The 18,092-nt window shown below is 33.9% G+C and overlaps 1 protein-coding gene across 8 annotated transcripts in view; it reads left to right on the top strand.

Annotated features, from left to right (window-relative positions):
* Nucleotides 1-18,092, top strand: part of RANBP17 (RAN binding protein 17) — a 314,839-nt gene that overhangs the window by 34,355 nt on the left and 262,392 nt on the right. For 7 of the 8 annotated variants that reach the window (XR_001181445.2, XR_006605410.1, XM_013062214.2 and 4 more), the window contains 5 exons: nt 44-117; nt 2,460-2,579; nt 4,456-4,602; nt 5,208-5,380; nt 8,878-9,071. Coding sequence is in view for 6 of the 8 variants with exons in the window: in XM_013062214.2 (XP_012917668.1) it covers nt 44-117; nt 2,460-2,579; nt 4,456-4,602; nt 5,208-5,380; nt 8,878-9,071 (708 nt within the window). In the remaining 2 variants the exon portion in view is untranslated. The remainder of the gene's footprint in view (nt 1-43; nt 118-2,459; nt 2,580-4,455; nt 4,603-5,207; nt 5,381-8,877; nt 9,072-18,092) is intronic. The other variant, XM_013062142.2, reaches the window with a different exon arrangement.

The following is an 18,092-nucleotide window of genomic DNA, read 5'->3' as shown; positions in this document are numbered from 1 at the left end:
TGAATGGAAGTGATGGTATTAGAAAAAAAAATTTTTTTTCCAGTTTTCCTGGAACCAGAAACATTGGATCTTTTCTTCAATTTGTATCATTCACTTCCACCACTACTGTCTCAGTTGGTAAGTAAAAGTCATTATTTCATTAAAAAGTACTTGCAATCTTTATCTAAGGGTGGTATGTATTTTAGTGTAAAAAGTCCGACTTATATTCTTGATTGGGTTCACCTCTCAGAAGAAATGCTTTTTTACATCCCCTGGGATTTATGTTACTTGAGCTATTTGTCAGATTCTGACCATAGGTTTCCTTTTCATGGGTGAACCCAGGACCTCTAGCTGTTGGTTTAGCTCTTTCCCAGAGCCAGGAAAGCTTGTCACCCTTTAAGTGTACCTTCCTTTCTACCCAGTCCCCACCCCTTCTTCCGGGTCTCAGTCTGGTAATTGGCCACAACTTCGTTTGTTTTCCCTTTTCCTTCCCTCTCTCAAATTCTCCCTTAATCCTCCCTTCCCTAGGCTGGCCAGGCAGCCCACATCAGTGTATCTGAATGAGAAACAAAGGGGATCTGCTCATGTAATTTTGTGTTCATCACTCCACTTGTTCATTTATTTTTTGAATTAAATTATTTTGTGTGCTTAAAAATCTTAAAACTCTTTGGTTTTATAGTAACTTTGAGAATGTGAACCCCATCTTTGTGGAACCTAAAACAGAGACCAGGCAAGACTGAAAAAAGAAAAAGAAAAAGTTGTCAGTTTAATATCTAAGCTTCTAGAAGTAAAGTTGGAGGATTCTGATATTGCCATTTCCTGAAAAAACATGTTCCAGATTTTAAAGTACAGATCAGTGGTGTGTTTGTTTAGATATGTTATTGCCTAGAAGGGGAGAATAGATTTGCAAAAATACTCTCTCCCCTTCTTCTTTTTTTTTTTTTTAAACATGTCTGTTCTTCAGTCTAGGGTTTTAAAATCTTTTTTTAAGATTTTATTTATTTGACAGAGGGAAATCACAAGTAGGCAGAGAGGCAGGCAGAGAGAGAGAGAGGAAGGGAAGCAGGCTCCCTGCTGAGCAGAGAGCCCCATGAGGGGCTCGATCCCAGGACCCTGAGATTATGACCTGAGCCAAAGGCAGAGGCTTAACCCACTGAGCCACCCAGGCGCCCCTCAACCTTCTGTCTTTTAACCAGAATAATTTTGTTTTTAGTTATTTAAAAGCTATGTTTTCATGTACAGTTATGTTTTGCAATAACATAAGCTACTGGCACTTAAAAAATTAAGTGTAAAACAACTGCTTTAAGAGAAAGTAACTAATATTTATTGGGCCTGCCCTATTATATAGTGCTTATCTCCCTTCATCCTCACAGTGGTCCTGCAAGGTAAGTATTATTATATTATCCTCACTATGTTGACAAGGAAACAGACCCAGACTGGCTAAGATAAATTTATTAGGGTAGCAAACTAAATAATGAAACTGAGACTCAAACCCAGATGTTTTTGGCCCCCAAACACCAGTGGTTCCCAAACCTTCAGTATATTAGAATTGCCTAAGGAATTTTTTTTTTTTTTTTTAAACAGTAAGGACAGCGGCAAACTGGAGAACATCTAAAAGGCCATACTCTGATTCTTGTCGCTGTTCTCCCCTTTTCTAAGAGAGCCAGACATTATTTAATATCTCTTCATTAAAATATTTAAATCTTAACAGCCAATTCTAATTTTTTTATAAAGTTGGCAAACATGTGGACCAAAATGAAACCTATGAGGGCCTGTTTGGCCTGAAAAGCTGCCAACTGTGGGCCTCTCACTTAATGATCAGACAGACTCCAGTGGTTTTCAGTAGTAGAATTAAAACCCCAAGTAGTGAAATTGTCTGGGAAAGTATTAACTTTTAGAAGATAACTAGACCATTTTTGTAGAATAGCTAATATTCCTAGCAGCATTCTCCAAATTGCTCCTCAACTTTTTAATGAATGGTATGGATAAGATGTACTATCACCACATAAATTGGGGATATAGTGGATTAAGTGAAGTTATACCAAGTTACACAAAAGCAAAGTTTTCCCACTTGCAGGATACTACCGTATATAGTGTACAGTATTTCTCAAACATAGTCTACCACAAAACCATCTTTTATTTTCTGTAGAACAGCTGTTTTATTGGTTCATGAACAGAGCTGGGCAGCAGAAGCAATTGGGAGTCTTTGGAGTATATGCCTGCCCAGGTTGCTTTGGCATATTTAACATAGGAAAATATATTAGAAGAGAATACAGATGAACAGAAATTTTAGTGGTGGGGTTGAAGAGTGATGGGTGGTGGTGGTGGTTGATGGTGTGTAGCTTTCATTATTTCTGGATTCTGTAGTACTTTTCTATTATTAAAATTAAAAAATACTTTTTAATATAAAGGCAGTGTTCCTTACATGTGGCCATAGTTACTTTTAAAATTGAAATGAATTTTGTTGTTCCTATTTTTAGGCACTTTCATGTTTAGTTCAGTTTGCTTCTACAAGAAGGTCCTTATTTAGCAGTCCTGAACGTGCCAAGTACCTTGGTAATTTAATTAAGGGAGTAAAAAGGATACTTGAAAACCCTCAGGTATTTATGAAGTAATTTAATTAATACTTAGTATGTAGAAATATAGTTTTTCTGCTGAAAGGTGTAACAAATTCGTGACTTGATTATGATTCTGGAAGGAAGCGTGAAGTATCACAACCACATTCCTTAGATCTCATTTGTAGTAGAAACGGGCAGTTTAAAAAAATAGGTGCTTTCCTGGCAGACTTCTGTGTTCTTCCTTTTTCACTTTTTTCCATTCTTTTAGATGAATAAAAATAGAAGGTATATATCCTGTGATGCTTCTGCTTTATACCATTGTGTCCTGCATTTCTTTGCTTATACTTCTCACATTATTACTTCAGAGTCATAGCTACCTTCTGAACTATAAGACTTAATATAAATCTGAACGTTAATATTGGATTAAGTGGCTTTGAATTATGAGATAATGTTTTTTTGCCCTCTTGTGGACAAATAAGAGTTTGTATATTTAAAAAATCTATACATTACCTTGCAAAGCTTCAGTAGCAATATTCATTCCAGAGAATTGCAAAGCCATTCTTAATTAGTGATTTGGCTGCCTAGATAAAACTTTTTGTTTTACTTTTTATTTTGTTTATGGTTTAAAATATATGTAATGAAAGTACGGATTTTAAGAGGTTAAATGCTTTAAGGGGATTTATCTGTCTCTTATTACTAACTTTTGAGGGGACATATAATATTTGTATATAAAGAAAATGTGCTTGCTTAATAAGGAGCAATTGATTTTGTAGGTTATTCTCAAGAGTGTTTTAGTATTTTGTGTGTTATGCTTTTATATTTCCAATGTTAGCACAGTCATGAAATATACATGTTTTGTTGATAAATGGCATTTTACTAATGTACTTTAAAATTTTTAGTAGTTTAAGTCACTGTCATCAATCAGTATGTGGAAAATAATATGTTAATATAAAATAATTGTTTTAATTGGTTTTTCAAAATCCTCATGTTCATGTTTCATGTCTGTAAAAGTTAGTTTGAATATTATATTATTTTAGAGTTACAAATATATTAGAAGACCTATGAGTATGAAGTATCTTATTGTAATTAGACTCTATTTTATATTTTCATGGTGTTCATATGAATGAAATTTCTTAGAAACTTTCAGTACTAAACAGACACTTTTTGAATTCTCTTTCATGCCATCTGCAATACAAAGTGTTTGAACTTTTGTAAAGATGACACTTGTACCTAGTCCTCAAGGAGCTCTCATAGACAACTAGGGACCTCTTTCTTGGTCTTTCCTTTTAACCTTTCTTTCCTCAAGATTACCTCTCTGTCTTGTAGTACTTCTGTTAAACTTTCTGCCCTTTCTGCGTTAATTTATTTGAATGACTCTGCTTAGGGACCAGAAGTTGCTTGAGGGCACAGTGTCTATAGGAACTCAGTAAATATTTGTTGAATTCGAAGAAATTTCTGCTTGTGTGCACAAATACCATTTTAACTTCAGTTCAGCTGGTATCACTTTTTTCCAGGGTTTCAAGAACCCATTCTGAATTTTCATCATAAATATTTCTCAAGTCTTCTGTTAACTTTTGTTTAAGCTGCAGTGTGTGTGCACCTGGTCGCACACACACGCATGTATGTACACATGCAAATTTTTTGCGTAATACGGTGGGTTCCCAAATATAATTTAGTCATCCCAGTGCAGAGCTTCTACCACATCCTCTACTTTGGATTTCTTATAAATCATTCATGAAAACATGAATTTCAACAGGAATCATTTGCTTTATTTCATTAATAATCTACCCAGTTGATACAGAGTACCAATGAAAACTGGAAAACTTAATAAAATATTCTTGGAATTTTATTGACAAGTTATTAGCTTGGTTTGTTCTTAAGTATTTTTAAAAGTCTTTCTTTTTGTCTTACAATTTAGGGTTTGTCTGATCCAGGTAATTATCATGAATTTTGCCGATTTCTGGCTCGTTTAAAGACAAATTATCAGCTGGGAGAATTAGTTATGGTGAAGGAATATCCAGAAGTTATCAGATTGATTGCTAACTTTACCATTACTAGCCTACAGGTAAATAAAAATACATAATTGGTATTAAACAGATAATTTTAAAAACAATTTCTTGGTAAGATTTGGTGGGGATTTTTAATATTTGTTACTATACTAAAAATACTTACTCAAGGATTTTAAGTAAAAGTTCACTGGAACATATTTTACAGAAAAAATTAGATCTAGACTATCTGAATATCTAATAATTGAAGGATGAATTGAAAAGCTATAATAAACTGTGAAGAAATAAAAGCATTTTTTACAGATTTTGGGGGGGAAGATTTTTATAAGTTTGGGGGGAGGTTTTAAAACCACATTTGCTACATGATGTCAACTCTGGAAAGTAATCATGGAAAGAAAATTAGAAGGAAGTAAACTGACATTTTAATAGTCCTCATCTTGGGTGGTAGAAGAACGAGAGATTGTTGGATTCTTTTTTATGCCTTTTTGCATTCATAAAATTTGCTATGTTGAATGTTCATTGGCTAAATAATTAGAATAAAAGTTAATTTTAAAGTCTGTGTTTAGTAATTTGTCAAAAAAATCTTTTTAATAATTTTGTCTTTATAATTCTTATTCTAGGAAGATATGTCATTTTAAATAACATATGCTTTATTTCTTTGTAGCATTGGGAATTTGCTCCCAACAGTGTTCATTATTTATTAACTCTGTGGCAAAGGATGGTAGCATCAGTGCCTTTTGTGAAATCAACTGAACCCCACTTATTAGACACTTATGCACCAGAAATCACGAAGGCCTTTATCACTTCTCGGTTGGAATCTGTTGCCATAGTTGTGAGGTATTGAAAACTAAATGTTTCTGTTGTGTTTTTATCTTTTGCATCTTGGAATTTAAACATCTGAAGTGTAATTTGCCTAGTGTAAAAACACCCTTTTTAGTGAACAGGTCTATGAGTTCTCATAAGGATATACAGTTGTAGAACTACCTTCCAGTTAGGATAGAGTATCGTTCCATCAACCCAGAAAATTCTTTTGTGTCCCTTGTAATCATCCCTTTTCCCACCCTCAGCCTCTGGCAATTACTGACTTGTTGTTTTCCTGTAGTTTTTGCCTTTCCAGAATGTTGTATAGATGAAATCCTATGGTATGTGGTCCAGCTTCTTTCACTTAGCATAATGCATGTGAGACTCCTCCATGTTGTGTCAGGAATTCTTATTGCTGAATAGTATTTCATTTTATGGATGTATCACAGTTTATTTAACCATCTGCCTGTTGATGGACATTTGGGTTGTTTCTGTTTTTGTCAATTATGAGTAAAATAGCTATAAACATTCCTAAACAGATTTCTGTATGATAGTAGGTATAGAAGTAAATACCTTAGGTGGGAGATTTCTGGGTTGAATGGTATATATGTTTCACTTTAAGAGAAAGTGCCAAACTGTTTTCAAAGGGCTGTATCATTTTGCATTCCTACCAGCAATGTATGAGATTCAATTGCTCTTTATTCTCTTCAGTACTTGATATGGTCAGTTTTTGAGAATTCTAAGAATTTTAGTCATGCTAATAGGTATGTAGTGGTATCTCATTTTGACATAATTTGCATTCCCTTAACTACCAGTAATGTTGAGCATCATTTTACGTGCTTATTTACCATTTGTATTGTTTGGCAAGGTGCCTGTTAAATTTGTTGCTCCCTCTTTTTGAATTGGGTTGTTTATTTAGATTTCGAAGGTCTATATAGTCTGGTCACAAGTCTTTTTATTGTATGTATTTTGTAAATATTCTCTTACAGTTCATAGCTTGCTTTTTCATTTCCCTGACAGTTTTTTTTGAAGAGCAGAAGTTTTAGAGTTTATCCATTATTTTTTTCTTCTAGAGGTTTTACAGTTGTAGAATTTACATTTATTTCTCTGATCCATTTTGAGTTAATTTTTGCATATGGTATGAGGTAAGGCTTGACATTGGGTTTGTTTTGTTTTTGCTTTTGCTTTTTTTGTTTTTAATGGGTGGTCAATTATCCTAGCAAAGACTGTCTTCTCTCCATTACATTGCCTTTATTCTCTTTTCAAAAATTAATTGACCGCGTACATGTGCTTTCTGGACTCTGTTTTCATTAATCTATGTGTTTCTCCTTCTACCAGTACCTTGTCTTGAATACTGTGGCCTTAATAGCTTTGAAATCAGGTGTATGAGTCTTCTCCCTTGGTTTTCCCTTCCCACGATTGCTTTGGCTCTTTTACTTCCTTTGCTTTTGCGTGTAAATTTTAAAGATTTTATTTATTTATTTGACAGAGAGGAATCACAAGTAGACGGAGAGGCAGGCAGAGAGAGAGAGAGAGGGAAGCAGGCTCCCCGCTGAGCAGGGAGCCCGATGTGGGACTCTATCCCAGGACCCCAAGATCATGACCTGAGCCGAAGGCAGCGGCTTAACCCACTGAGCCACCCAGGCGCCCTTGGCGTGTAAATTTTAAATTCATCTTGTCAGTTTCCACCAAAAAATCCTGCTGGAATTTTGACTGGAATTATTTTAAATTTGTAGATTAATTTTGGGGAAAAATTGCCTTCTCCGCAGGATCAAGTCTTTAGTCAGTGAGCAGGTTTTTTTTTTTTTTAATTTAATTTATTTTTTTAAGTTTTTTTTTTAGTGTTCCAGGAATTCATTGTTTATGCACCACACCCAGTGCTCCATGCAATACATGCCCTCTTATAATACCCACCACCAGGCTCACCCAACCTCCCACCCCCACCCCCTCCAAAACCCTCAGCTAGTTCTTCAGAGTCCATAGTCTCTCATGGTTCATCTCCCCCTCCAGTTTCCCCCAACTCCCTTCTCCTCTCCATCTCCCCATGTCCTCCGTGCTATTCCTTATGCTCCACAAATAAGCGAAACCATATGATAATTGACTCTCTCTTCTTGACTTACTTCACTCAGGATAATCTCTTCCAGTCCCGTCCATGTTGATATAAAAGTTGGGTATTCATCCTTTCTGATGGAGACATAATACTCCATAGTATATATGGACCACATCTTCTTTATCCATTCATCCGTTGAAGGGCATTTTGGTTCTTTCCACAGTTTGGCAACTGTGGCCATTGCTGCTATGAACATAGTGCAATTGCAGGATCATAGTGTAGCTCTATTTTTAATTTTTTTGAGGAATCTCCACACTGTTTTCCAAAGTGGCTGCACCAACTTGCATTCCCACCAACAGTGTAAGGGGGTTCCCCTTTCTCCACATCTGTCTTCTTAATTTTGGCCATTCTAACTGGTGTAAGGTGGTACCTCAATGTTGTTTTGATTTGAATCTCCCTGATGGCTAGTGATGATGAACAGTTTTTCATGTGTCTGTTAGCCATTTGTATGTCTCCATTGGAGAAGTGTCTGTTTGTATCTTCTGCCCATTTTTTGACATGATTATCTGTTTTGTTTGTGTTGAGTTTGAGGAGTTCTTTCTAGATCTTGAGTATTAGCCCTTTGTCTGTAATGTCATTTGCAAATATCTTCTTCCATTCCGTGGGTTGCCTCTTTGTTTTGTTGACTGTTTCCTTTGCTGTGCAGAAGCTTTTGATCTCCATGAAGTCCCAGAAGTTCATTTTCGCTTTTGTTTCCTTTGCCTTTGGAGACATATCTTGAAAGAAGTTGCTGTGGCCGATGTCGAAGAGGTTACTGCCTATGTTCTCCTCTAGGATTCTGATGGATTCCTGCCTCACGTTGAGGTCTTTTGTCCATTTCGAGTTTATCTTTGTGTATGGTGTATGAGAATGGTCAAGTTTCATTCTTCTACATATAGCTATCCAATTTTCCCTACACCATTTATTGAAGAGACTGTCTTTGAGTTTTATCTTTTAATTTAATTAGCTCTTTGGTGTTTCTTTTCCTTGCTGGTGATTTCTTTCCTTACTGTTGTATTCAGCATTCAGATTTTACATATGTTTAATTAGATTTAATTAATTAGTTTTTTTCTGGTGCCTTTGGAAGGTACAGTTTTTTAAGTTTCAATTTCCAATTGTTCATGGCCAGTATTTCATGGCTAGTGATACAGTTGGATTTTATATATTGACCCTGTATGCTAGGACTTTGGGTAGACTCTTCTGTCTGTAAGAGGTAATAATAACGTGTGTGTGTGTGTGTGTGTGTGGTTTCTTTGGGACTTTTGTGTATAGAATCATGTCATCTTCAAATATAGAATTTACATTTTATTTCTTACCTTCCAATCTGTTTGTCTTTTTGTTTCTTTATCCATGGTAGAATTTTTATTTCACATAAAGTTTATTTGTGGTGAATAATAGCGTATCACATTCTAATATTGTCTGCAAACTTATTCTATATTTGCAGAGATAATTTAGATGATCCACTGGATGATACTGCTACTGTGTTTCAGCAGCTGGAGCAGTTGTGCACTGTCAGCAGATGTGAATATGAAAAGACATGCACTCTTCTTGTACAGTTGTTTGACCAAAATGCTCAGAATTACCAAAAGCTTCTGCATTCACCTTCTGGAATAACTGTGGACAAGGCAATTCAGGAAGGTCAGTACATTTTATATGACTATGTATGGTATTATGTTGAATTTTAAGTAGCTTTTCATTAGTCACTTCAATAATCTTGCTGCAGATTATTTTTATGTATTTCCCCCAAATCCTCGTCTTCTAATAAGCCATTAATTTTATTAACCTTCTGGGTGTTTTGTTTGCTTGATGGTTGGTCAATTTTTAGTTTTCCTTTATAAGATACATGGGAACTGTGCCTCTGGAATGACCATTAAGAAAAGCTGATAATGGTATTTGAGTAGAGTTCACTAACTTGTAACTGTCTTTTAACTAATCATGTTTCCTTCTTTGCTATAGTTTACTATAAATTCAGAGCCCAATTTCATGCAATAAAAAATTGTATAAGACTTCATTATGATTTTGCATCTGTGTATTAGCTTTCACCATGGCTTTGGTTTATCATTCTATTTTAATTCCTTGATTTTCTTATTATTTTTCTTTAAGTGTTTATTGAAGGAGGATTTATTTATTGAATATGTCCCTTCAAACCCTTTCAGGAACATAGCAGGGAATAAAATTTAAGTAAATAGATTTTTCACACTTTAAAAAAAATTAAGTGAATATGAGAATGCAATTGGCTCTATGTATTTCTAATAGGAGGCCTTTTAATTATAGTTGCAGAATTTTTTTCTTTTCCGTTTCTTCCTTTCATCATTTCGGAAAGGGAATGGTAAAGAATGATAGTCACACTCTCAATGATTTCCTATCTAAACACTTTAAACAATTGTTTATAAGATTTTACATTTACTAATATCTTCTTAAAATGCCTTTTATTATGTTTTTGTTTTCATTTTTTGAGTCACATTGGAAAACTGCTGCTGGGCTAGATAGTGGAGTAAGTAGGTAACCTTCTCCACTGCAAATGTTTTCTCTTATTAAGATCTCATGATTTATAAATTAAATTGAGGAGCAGTTACTTTTTGCAGCATTTAGTCTTGTCATGATTGATTTCTTCTTTCAGTAGAGTTTTGAAAATGATTAAATATTAAATACATACAAAAGGTTATTTATATATTGAAACATAATGACTAGCAATAACAGCACCATCACAGACTAGGTCAGTATCAGTATCTTTGCCATTCCTGTTGTTCTTTATCCAAATCTGTCCTTCCTACCGGCAGAAAATACTTGCAGACTTGAGTTTTGTGTTTATCAATTGGTGCCTTTTATTATTCATAGTATTACTGCCTTTTATTATTCATAGTATTCCTGCATATATATGTGTATATATATATATAATGTGTGTATATATATCTATATATTCTGAAAATAATGGATGGTTTGCAAATTTCTGAACTCTGTACAGCTGTGTTCCTCTACAACTTGCTTTATTTTTTTTTTCCCCTCAACTTTGCATTTATGAGAGAGTGTGTTGATGCTATGGCTATAGTTCCTTCATTTGCACTGCCACTGTTCTCTGCTGTTTGAATATACCAAATTTATTTATGCATTTTCTTGTCTGTAGATACTGTGTTTTTCCTGTTTTTTGCTGATACAATGAGTACTGCTGTAAAAATTGTTATATGTACCTATTACATAGTTAGTTTCAGTAGGTGATGCCAAAGCAGTTTATAGAGTGATTTACTCCTTTATATTCCACCCACCCTCATTTAGATTTTTGCCAGCAGCTCATAATGTTAGACTTAAATTTTTACTAGCTGAGATACTATACCTCATGGGTATTTTAGTTTTTGTAATTCCTATAATTATTAATGAAGTTTAGTATTATCTTATGTTTGTTGACTCTTGTGTCATTATCAGTGATATATATATATATTCATGATTTTTGTTCTTTTTCTCCTCACCATTTGGGTTGTTAGTTTTTCTCTTACTGATTGAATTCTTTATGTATTTTTGACACTAATCTTCAGTTATTTGAATTGTACATGTTGTCCCCAAGTTTGTGCTCTGTCTTTACATATCATATTAATGTGTCTGTTCTCTTAGTTATTTTTCATACCAAACTTCATTTGAATTAATTCACCTAATCTTTTTGAGGAGGTAATATAAGCACATCGTCTAGAAAAAATAAATTAAAATATGATCTGTTTCAACTCCCTGTCTGTCCTCTTGTTCTTCACTCTAAGTAGCCATTCTTACTAATTTTCAAAGTTTCTGTATGCATATACAAACAATTACGAATTTATAAATTCTTTTTTTTTTAAAGATTTTATTTATTTATTTGACAGACAGAGATCACAAGTAGGCAGAGAGGCAGGCAGAGAGAGAGAGAGAGGAGGAGGCAGGCTCTCTGCTTAGCAGAGAGCCCGATGTGGGGCTCGATCCCAGGACCCTGGGATCATGACCTGAGCCGAAGGCAGAGGCTTTAACCCACTGAGCCACCCAGCGCCCCCGAATTTATAAATTCTTATCCCCCTTTATTTACTTTGGATGTGGCATACCACCCTTAATGTTCTGTTTCTGCTCTTTTTTTTACATTTAATAATGTATTTTATAGCTATTTTCAAGCCAGTATATGGAGAATTTTTTTTATAGATGCATGATATTTCATATGTATCATTTTGTATAATTTATTTAACCATTCAGTCCAACACTGAAAGTCATTTGAGTTGTCACCGTCAGCTATTAAAATTAATTCCACATAGATTAACGACATACATATGTCATTTTACATGTCTGCAAATATATATATAAATAAGATAAATTCCCAGGGTAGAACTACTATTGGGTAAAGGATAAATGTATTTATAACTCTTACAGATACTGCCAGATTACTCTTGGTAAGGACTATGTCTTGTTTACCTGTTCATCAACTCCATGGGAGTGTTTCCTTTTTGACTTCACAGGGTAATTTACCAACCTCTTGAATGCCTAGCAATTCTGTAGGTGAAAAATGGTTTCTCAGTATAATTTAGCTTTCCATGTCAGTGCAGTTAGGCATTGCTTAAATTTATTTAAGAGCTATTTAGTCATCTCTTTCTGTAATGACTTATTTATTTTTTTGCTCTTTTGTAAAAATTGGGTTGTTGGTCCTTTTCTCATTGATTTTTTTTTTTAAACAACTCTTTGTATTTTAGAAAAATAAGCTCCTTGTCTCAAGTGAGTTGCAAATATATATATATATATATTTTTTTTTTTTTGAGTGTGTAGTTTGATGAATTTAGAAGATATTCACAGCCATGTAACTATCACCACATTCAAGATAGAGAACACTTCCTTCACTCCAAATAATTTTTTCATGCTCTTTGATCCCTTTCCCTGTCTCTTGACCCAGGATTCACTGGCTTCTGTCACTGTGATTTGTCTCTTCTAGATTTCTTTATAAATGGAATCATACAATAACTAGTCTTTTGTGTTTGACTTTACATAGCATAATGTTTTTGACATTCGAATATATTGTGTATATTAATATTTCCTTTTCATTGCTGTATAGTATTTCATAGTATGACTTTATTATACTTTGTCTATCTAGTCACTGTGTGATGGACATTTGAGTTCCACTTTCAGTTTTGGGGCTGTTATGAATAAGAATGCTATGAACATATGCAGACAAGTCTTTGTATCTACTTCAATTTTTATTTCTCATGGCTAAATACGTAAGACAAATTGCTGGGTCATATTAGAAATGTATGTTTAATATTACAGGGTACTGCTATACTGTTTTACAAAGTGTTCCATTTTTCATTCTTATTGACAATGTATGAGAGTTCCATTTGCTCCACATCTCCATCATGATTTGATACTGTCTTCTTAACTTTAGCCATTCTACTGGATATCTAATAGTAGTATCTAATTGTTACAGTTTGCATTTCCCAGATAATTAATGGTAGTGTGCTTTTTGCCCATTCCTATATCTTCTTTTATGAAATGTTCACATTTTTGCCTGTTTTAAAATTGGGTTGTTTGTTCTTTTATACATATTCTTATTGGAATTGTAAGAGTGTTTTATAATTCTGTATATAATCTCTCATTCATATATATGTTTGCAAGTATTTTCTCCCTGCCTGTGGTATATCTTAACTATTTTTTAAAGAGCAGAAGTTTTAAATTTTGATGACCTACCTTTTCAATTTTTTCTTTCTGGCTTGTGCTTTTCGGATTTAAGAAATCCGCTACCCAAGTCACAGAGATGATGTTTGGTGTTTTCTTCTAGAAGTCTAATAGTTTTTAGCTATTATGTTTAAGTCGGAACCACTTAGGGTTTATGTTTATGCATAGTGTGAGTTAATGGTAAGGTCTGCTTCCCAACCCATACAGATATATAGTTGTTCTAGCCTCGTTTGCTGAAACAACTTTTTCCCTGTTGAATTATTGTAACACTTTTGTCGAAATCAATTGATTATAAACAGCTCAGGTTATTACTGGACTCTATTCTGTGCCATTGATCTGTATGTCCTCCCTTATGTTAGTGTTAAACTGTCTTGGTTACTGTAACTTTGTAAGTCTTGAAATCAGGTAATCTAAGTACTCCCATTTCATTCTTCTTTCTCAAAATGGTTGTGTCTGTTTTAGGTCTTTTGTGTTTCTATATTAATTTTAGCACCAGCTTGTTAATTTCTTTAAAAAAAAATCTCACTAGGATTTTGATTGGGATTGCCTCAATCTATGCATCTATTTGGGCAATCTTAACAATATTGAGTCATCCAGTTCATGGGCATGGTATATTGCTTCACTTATATAGTTGTCCCTTAATTTTCTTTGCAATGTTTTATTGCTTTCAGTGCACAGGTATTAGAAACATTTCACTGAATTTACTACTATATATTTTTGATGCTATTGTAAATTTCACAGTTATTCTCTGCTATATAAAACCAGGATTGATTTTTATCTTCGTGTCCTATGATTTTGCTAAATTTTACTTATTTTAATAGCTTTTTGGGGATTCTTTTGGATTGTTATATATGACATGTCATCTGCAAATAAAGACAGTTTTATGTCTTGTCTTCATGCCTTTTATTTCTTTTTCTTGCCTTATTCCACTGGTAGGACCTCCAGTACAATGTTGAATAAAGTGGTGAGAGTGGGTAGTCTGTCCTTGTTTCTGTTTGTACATATAAAGCATTGAGCTTTTCACCCTCGATTAGGATGTTACCTGTAAGTTTTTTTAAAGGATGTTTATAATAAATTTGAGGAAGTTCTCTTCTATTCCTCTGGCTATTTATAATGAATGGGGTATTGATTTTTTTTTAATGTTTTTATCTACCTATTCAAATGACCTTTTTTTCCCCCTCTTTTTACTAATATAGTGAATTACATTGATTGATTTTTGTGTGTGTGTGTTAAACCAGTTTTACGTTCCCAGGGTAAATCCTACTTGGTTATGACATAGTGTTCATTTATATAGGGTTAGATATGTTTCCAAAAAAAATTGTTAATTTTATATTGATGTTCATGAAGGATATTGTCTATATTTGTTTTCTTGCCATGCATTTGCCTGGTTTTGGTAACAGGGTAATACCCTCATAACATAAGTCAGGAAACAATTCCTCTTCTTTCTTTATCTTCTGAAAGAGTTTGTGGAATATGAGTGTTATTTTGTTCTTAAGAGTCTTACAGAATTCACCAGCAAAGTAAGTGGGCCTAGAGGGTTTAAAATCACAAGTTCGATTTCTTCAATTGATATAAGACTATTCAAATTTTCTGTTTCTCCTGGACTTAAATTTAGTCATTTATATCTTTCAAGGAATTTGTCCTATTTTTAAATTCCTTTTTATTGGAATAAAGTTATTTCTAATATTCTGTTATTATTCTTTTACTGTCTGTAGGATCTGAAATGATGTTCCTTTCTTCTTTTTTTTTTTAACTGAAACATACTTGATAATACAACATTATTAGTTTTACGTAGCCAACATAATGATTTGATATTTGTATATGTTACAAAATGGGCACCACAGTAAATCTAGTTACTATCTATCATCATACATAGTTATAAAATTATTTTCTTCTTATGATGGGAACTTTAAATATCTACCCTCTTAGCAATTTGCAGATATGCAATACAGTATTAACTGTAGTCACTGCTGTATATTACATTCCCATGTTAGTTTTCAACTGGCAATTTTGTTTTTTTTTAAATTTTTTTTTAAAGATTTTATTTATTTATTTGACAGAGAGAAATCACAAGTAGATGGAGAGGCAGGCAGAGAGAGAGAGAGAGGGAAGCAGGCTCCCCGCTGAGCAGGGAGCCTGATGTGGGACTCGATTCCAGGACTCTGAGATCATGACCTGAGCTGAAGGCAGCGGCTTAACCCACTGAGCCACCCAGGCACCCTCAACTGGCAGTTTTAAACTTTTGACCCCATTCACCCATTTTACCCACCAACCCCTCATTTCTGATATTGACAATTGTTGCCTTTTTTTTCTTTTCCCCTGATTGACCTCAATTAGATATTTATCAATTTTGTGAATCTTTCTAAAGAACCAACTTTTATTTTTATTGTTTTTTTGTTTGTTCATTTTTTTATTTCATAAGTTATTGTAGCTTTATTATTTTCTGCCCTATACTATTGATTTTATTTCATCTTCCCCTCCCTAATTTTAGATAGAGATTTCACATCTTTGAGTTTTAAATTTTTGTATTTTTCTAATAGAAAAATTTTAAGTTATGAATTTCATTATTAAGCATTGTTTGAGCTACATCTCATGAATTTTGATGTTCTACTTTTATTACCACTTAGTTAAAAATATTTTCTAGTCCATATTTTTTAATATGGAATTTAAGGAATTATTTATGGAATAATTATGGAATTAATTTATGGAATTTGAAGTATATACTTTTTATTTCCAAGTATTTGGGGTTTTCTTAGTTACCTTATTATTGCTGATTTCTAACTTAATTCCACCTTGGTCAAAGACTATCTTGTAGGATTTCAAATTTTTAAATTTACTGAGACTTGTTTTATGACCTAACGTATGTTATGTTTTGGTAAACATATGACATACTCTTGAAAAGAATATGTATTTTACCATTTGGGAGTCACAGAAAATAAGTCAAGATGATTAATAGCGTCCAGGTATTCTTTGTCTTTGCTGATTTTGTGTTTTGTTTTGGTCTATTACTATTATTTATAGAGAGAGCTGTTATAATCTCCAAATAGAATTGTGGAATTGTCTTAGCTACTTTTAGTTGTCGATTTTTGCTTCATATAGATATCTATAATTGTTTGTCTTTCTTATTAATTAAAATCTTTCATCTTGAAATAGTCTTATCTGGTACTAACCAAAGTCAGTGCCTTCTTATGCTCTTTACACGGTAATCCTTCTCCATGCCTTTACTTCCAGTTTGTCTGTGTATTGATATTTAAAGTACATCCCTCTTAGACAGTATATAGTTCTTTCTTTTTTAAAAACCTACTCTGACTATCCTGTCCTTTAATTGGAATGTTTAGTCCATTAACTAAATGAGGTAGAGGAGGACTACCAACTTAATACCATGTGAACTACTTCTTTAGAATAAGGTTCTTCATATCACACTGGTGGTCTGTATTAAGGCCACAGACCATATATGGTCTGACTTGAGGGTTTTCTCCTCCTCTCCATCTGATGTTAAAGTTAAGTCAGACAAGTTTCTGTTGTCTTTCTCTGCCAAGGGCAGATTCCCCCTCTCCCCTCCCACCCCAGTTCATTTTTTTCACTAAGGGTATATCTGTGTCTCAGCTTCTGTTGGGCTCCTCACACTGGGCATGCCCTGGGTTTGACCTTTGTCCATCAAGGAGAAACTCCAGTTCTCTAGCTGTTCTCATGCTTATGTCTCTAGATTTTAGGACTTTGAGGATTTATTTTACTTTCTAATCAGCTCAATAGTACATTTGGTGTCTTCGCGCATGTTGTGCAGACGCATCGTAGCAGAGAGTGCAGACTGATGAATAGAGTACATGCTGTTTTCATCCCTCCTTGTCTTTTCTGTTAGCTTTTTGTAGCTATGTGCTTGCCCTGTAAGCCTGTGTTGTAGTGTTTTTAAAAGGGTTTTTCTTTGGGTTTTGGGGCTTTTTTTGGTCTAATGACTCAGTGACATCCCATTTAGTATTTTTTCAGATTTGTTTTCTTCATTGACTCAGATTATGTTATGGCTGGCTGCCTGTAAAATCACATTTTTCTTTTTGGTTTATACCCCAAATAATGTTTCCTTCTTTTTAATAGTAAAGAATTAGTAGTTCTTTCACTTCTTTGTTGTCAGCTTGCTGCTCTGAAAGGCTTTTCAGATGCAAAACAGCCAGCTTCTGGATAAACTTCTTAATGCATTTCTGGGCTTGAAATAAGTGCATGAAATCTTTGAGGTTCCTTTACCTCCTCTCTGCTACTCTCCACCCCTTTTGTTCACCGCATCCCTCCCCAATCTATTTTTCTCTCAAAAAAATGAACTTGAACCAGAGTGGACCTAGTCAACAGCAAGCAAGGTCAAAAGGCAGTATTGCTTTCAAAGGCAAATTGTCAGTATCAGTGATTAAATTGGTAACAAGGCCTTAGGCTTTGTGTGTGTACTGAACTTAAGATTCTTATATCCAAAGGCAAATTATCAGTATCAGGGATTAATTGGTGATTAAGATTCATATATTAAGTTGGACCCTTGAAGGGGATAAAGTGGCCCCAAAATGTTATAGCCCCTTGGCTTCCAGCAAAAAAAGTAAATTAAAACCTTCTCTGATGAATAGTAACCATAATTTAGGGCCTTGAGAAAACTGCAGATTCACAGCAATCAAATGAGTGTTCATAATTTTAAAAATAACAAGTACACAAATAATGAACAATATAGCCTCAATGAGCAGTAACAGAAACAATAAATTACCTATTTGATTGAGACCTTCCCAAGGACTTAAGATACTGGAAGTGGATGGGAACATAAAATAATTATGTATGAAAATGTTTAAAGAAATAAAAAATAGAATAAAAAATGAGCCAACAGGAGTATGACAGATGACCAAGGCAGACTGAAGAAGACTCAGGTAAAACTTTTAATACTGAAGAAAAAATTTTGTGATCTAAAATTTAATGGGTGTGTTAAACAGTAAATCAGACATAGCTAAGGAAAGAATTAGGAAT

The sequence above is a fragment of the Mustela putorius genome, unplaced genomic scaffold (genome assembly GCF_011764305.1).
Source record: "Mustela putorius furo isolate JIRA1106 unplaced genomic scaffold, ASM1176430v1.1 tig00000145_pilon_pilon_pilon, whole genome shotgun sequence".
NCBI lineage: Eukaryota > Metazoa > Chordata > Mammalia > Carnivora > Mustelidae > Mustela > Mustela putorius.
This window is presented reverse-complemented; position numbering and strand designations above follow the sequence as displayed.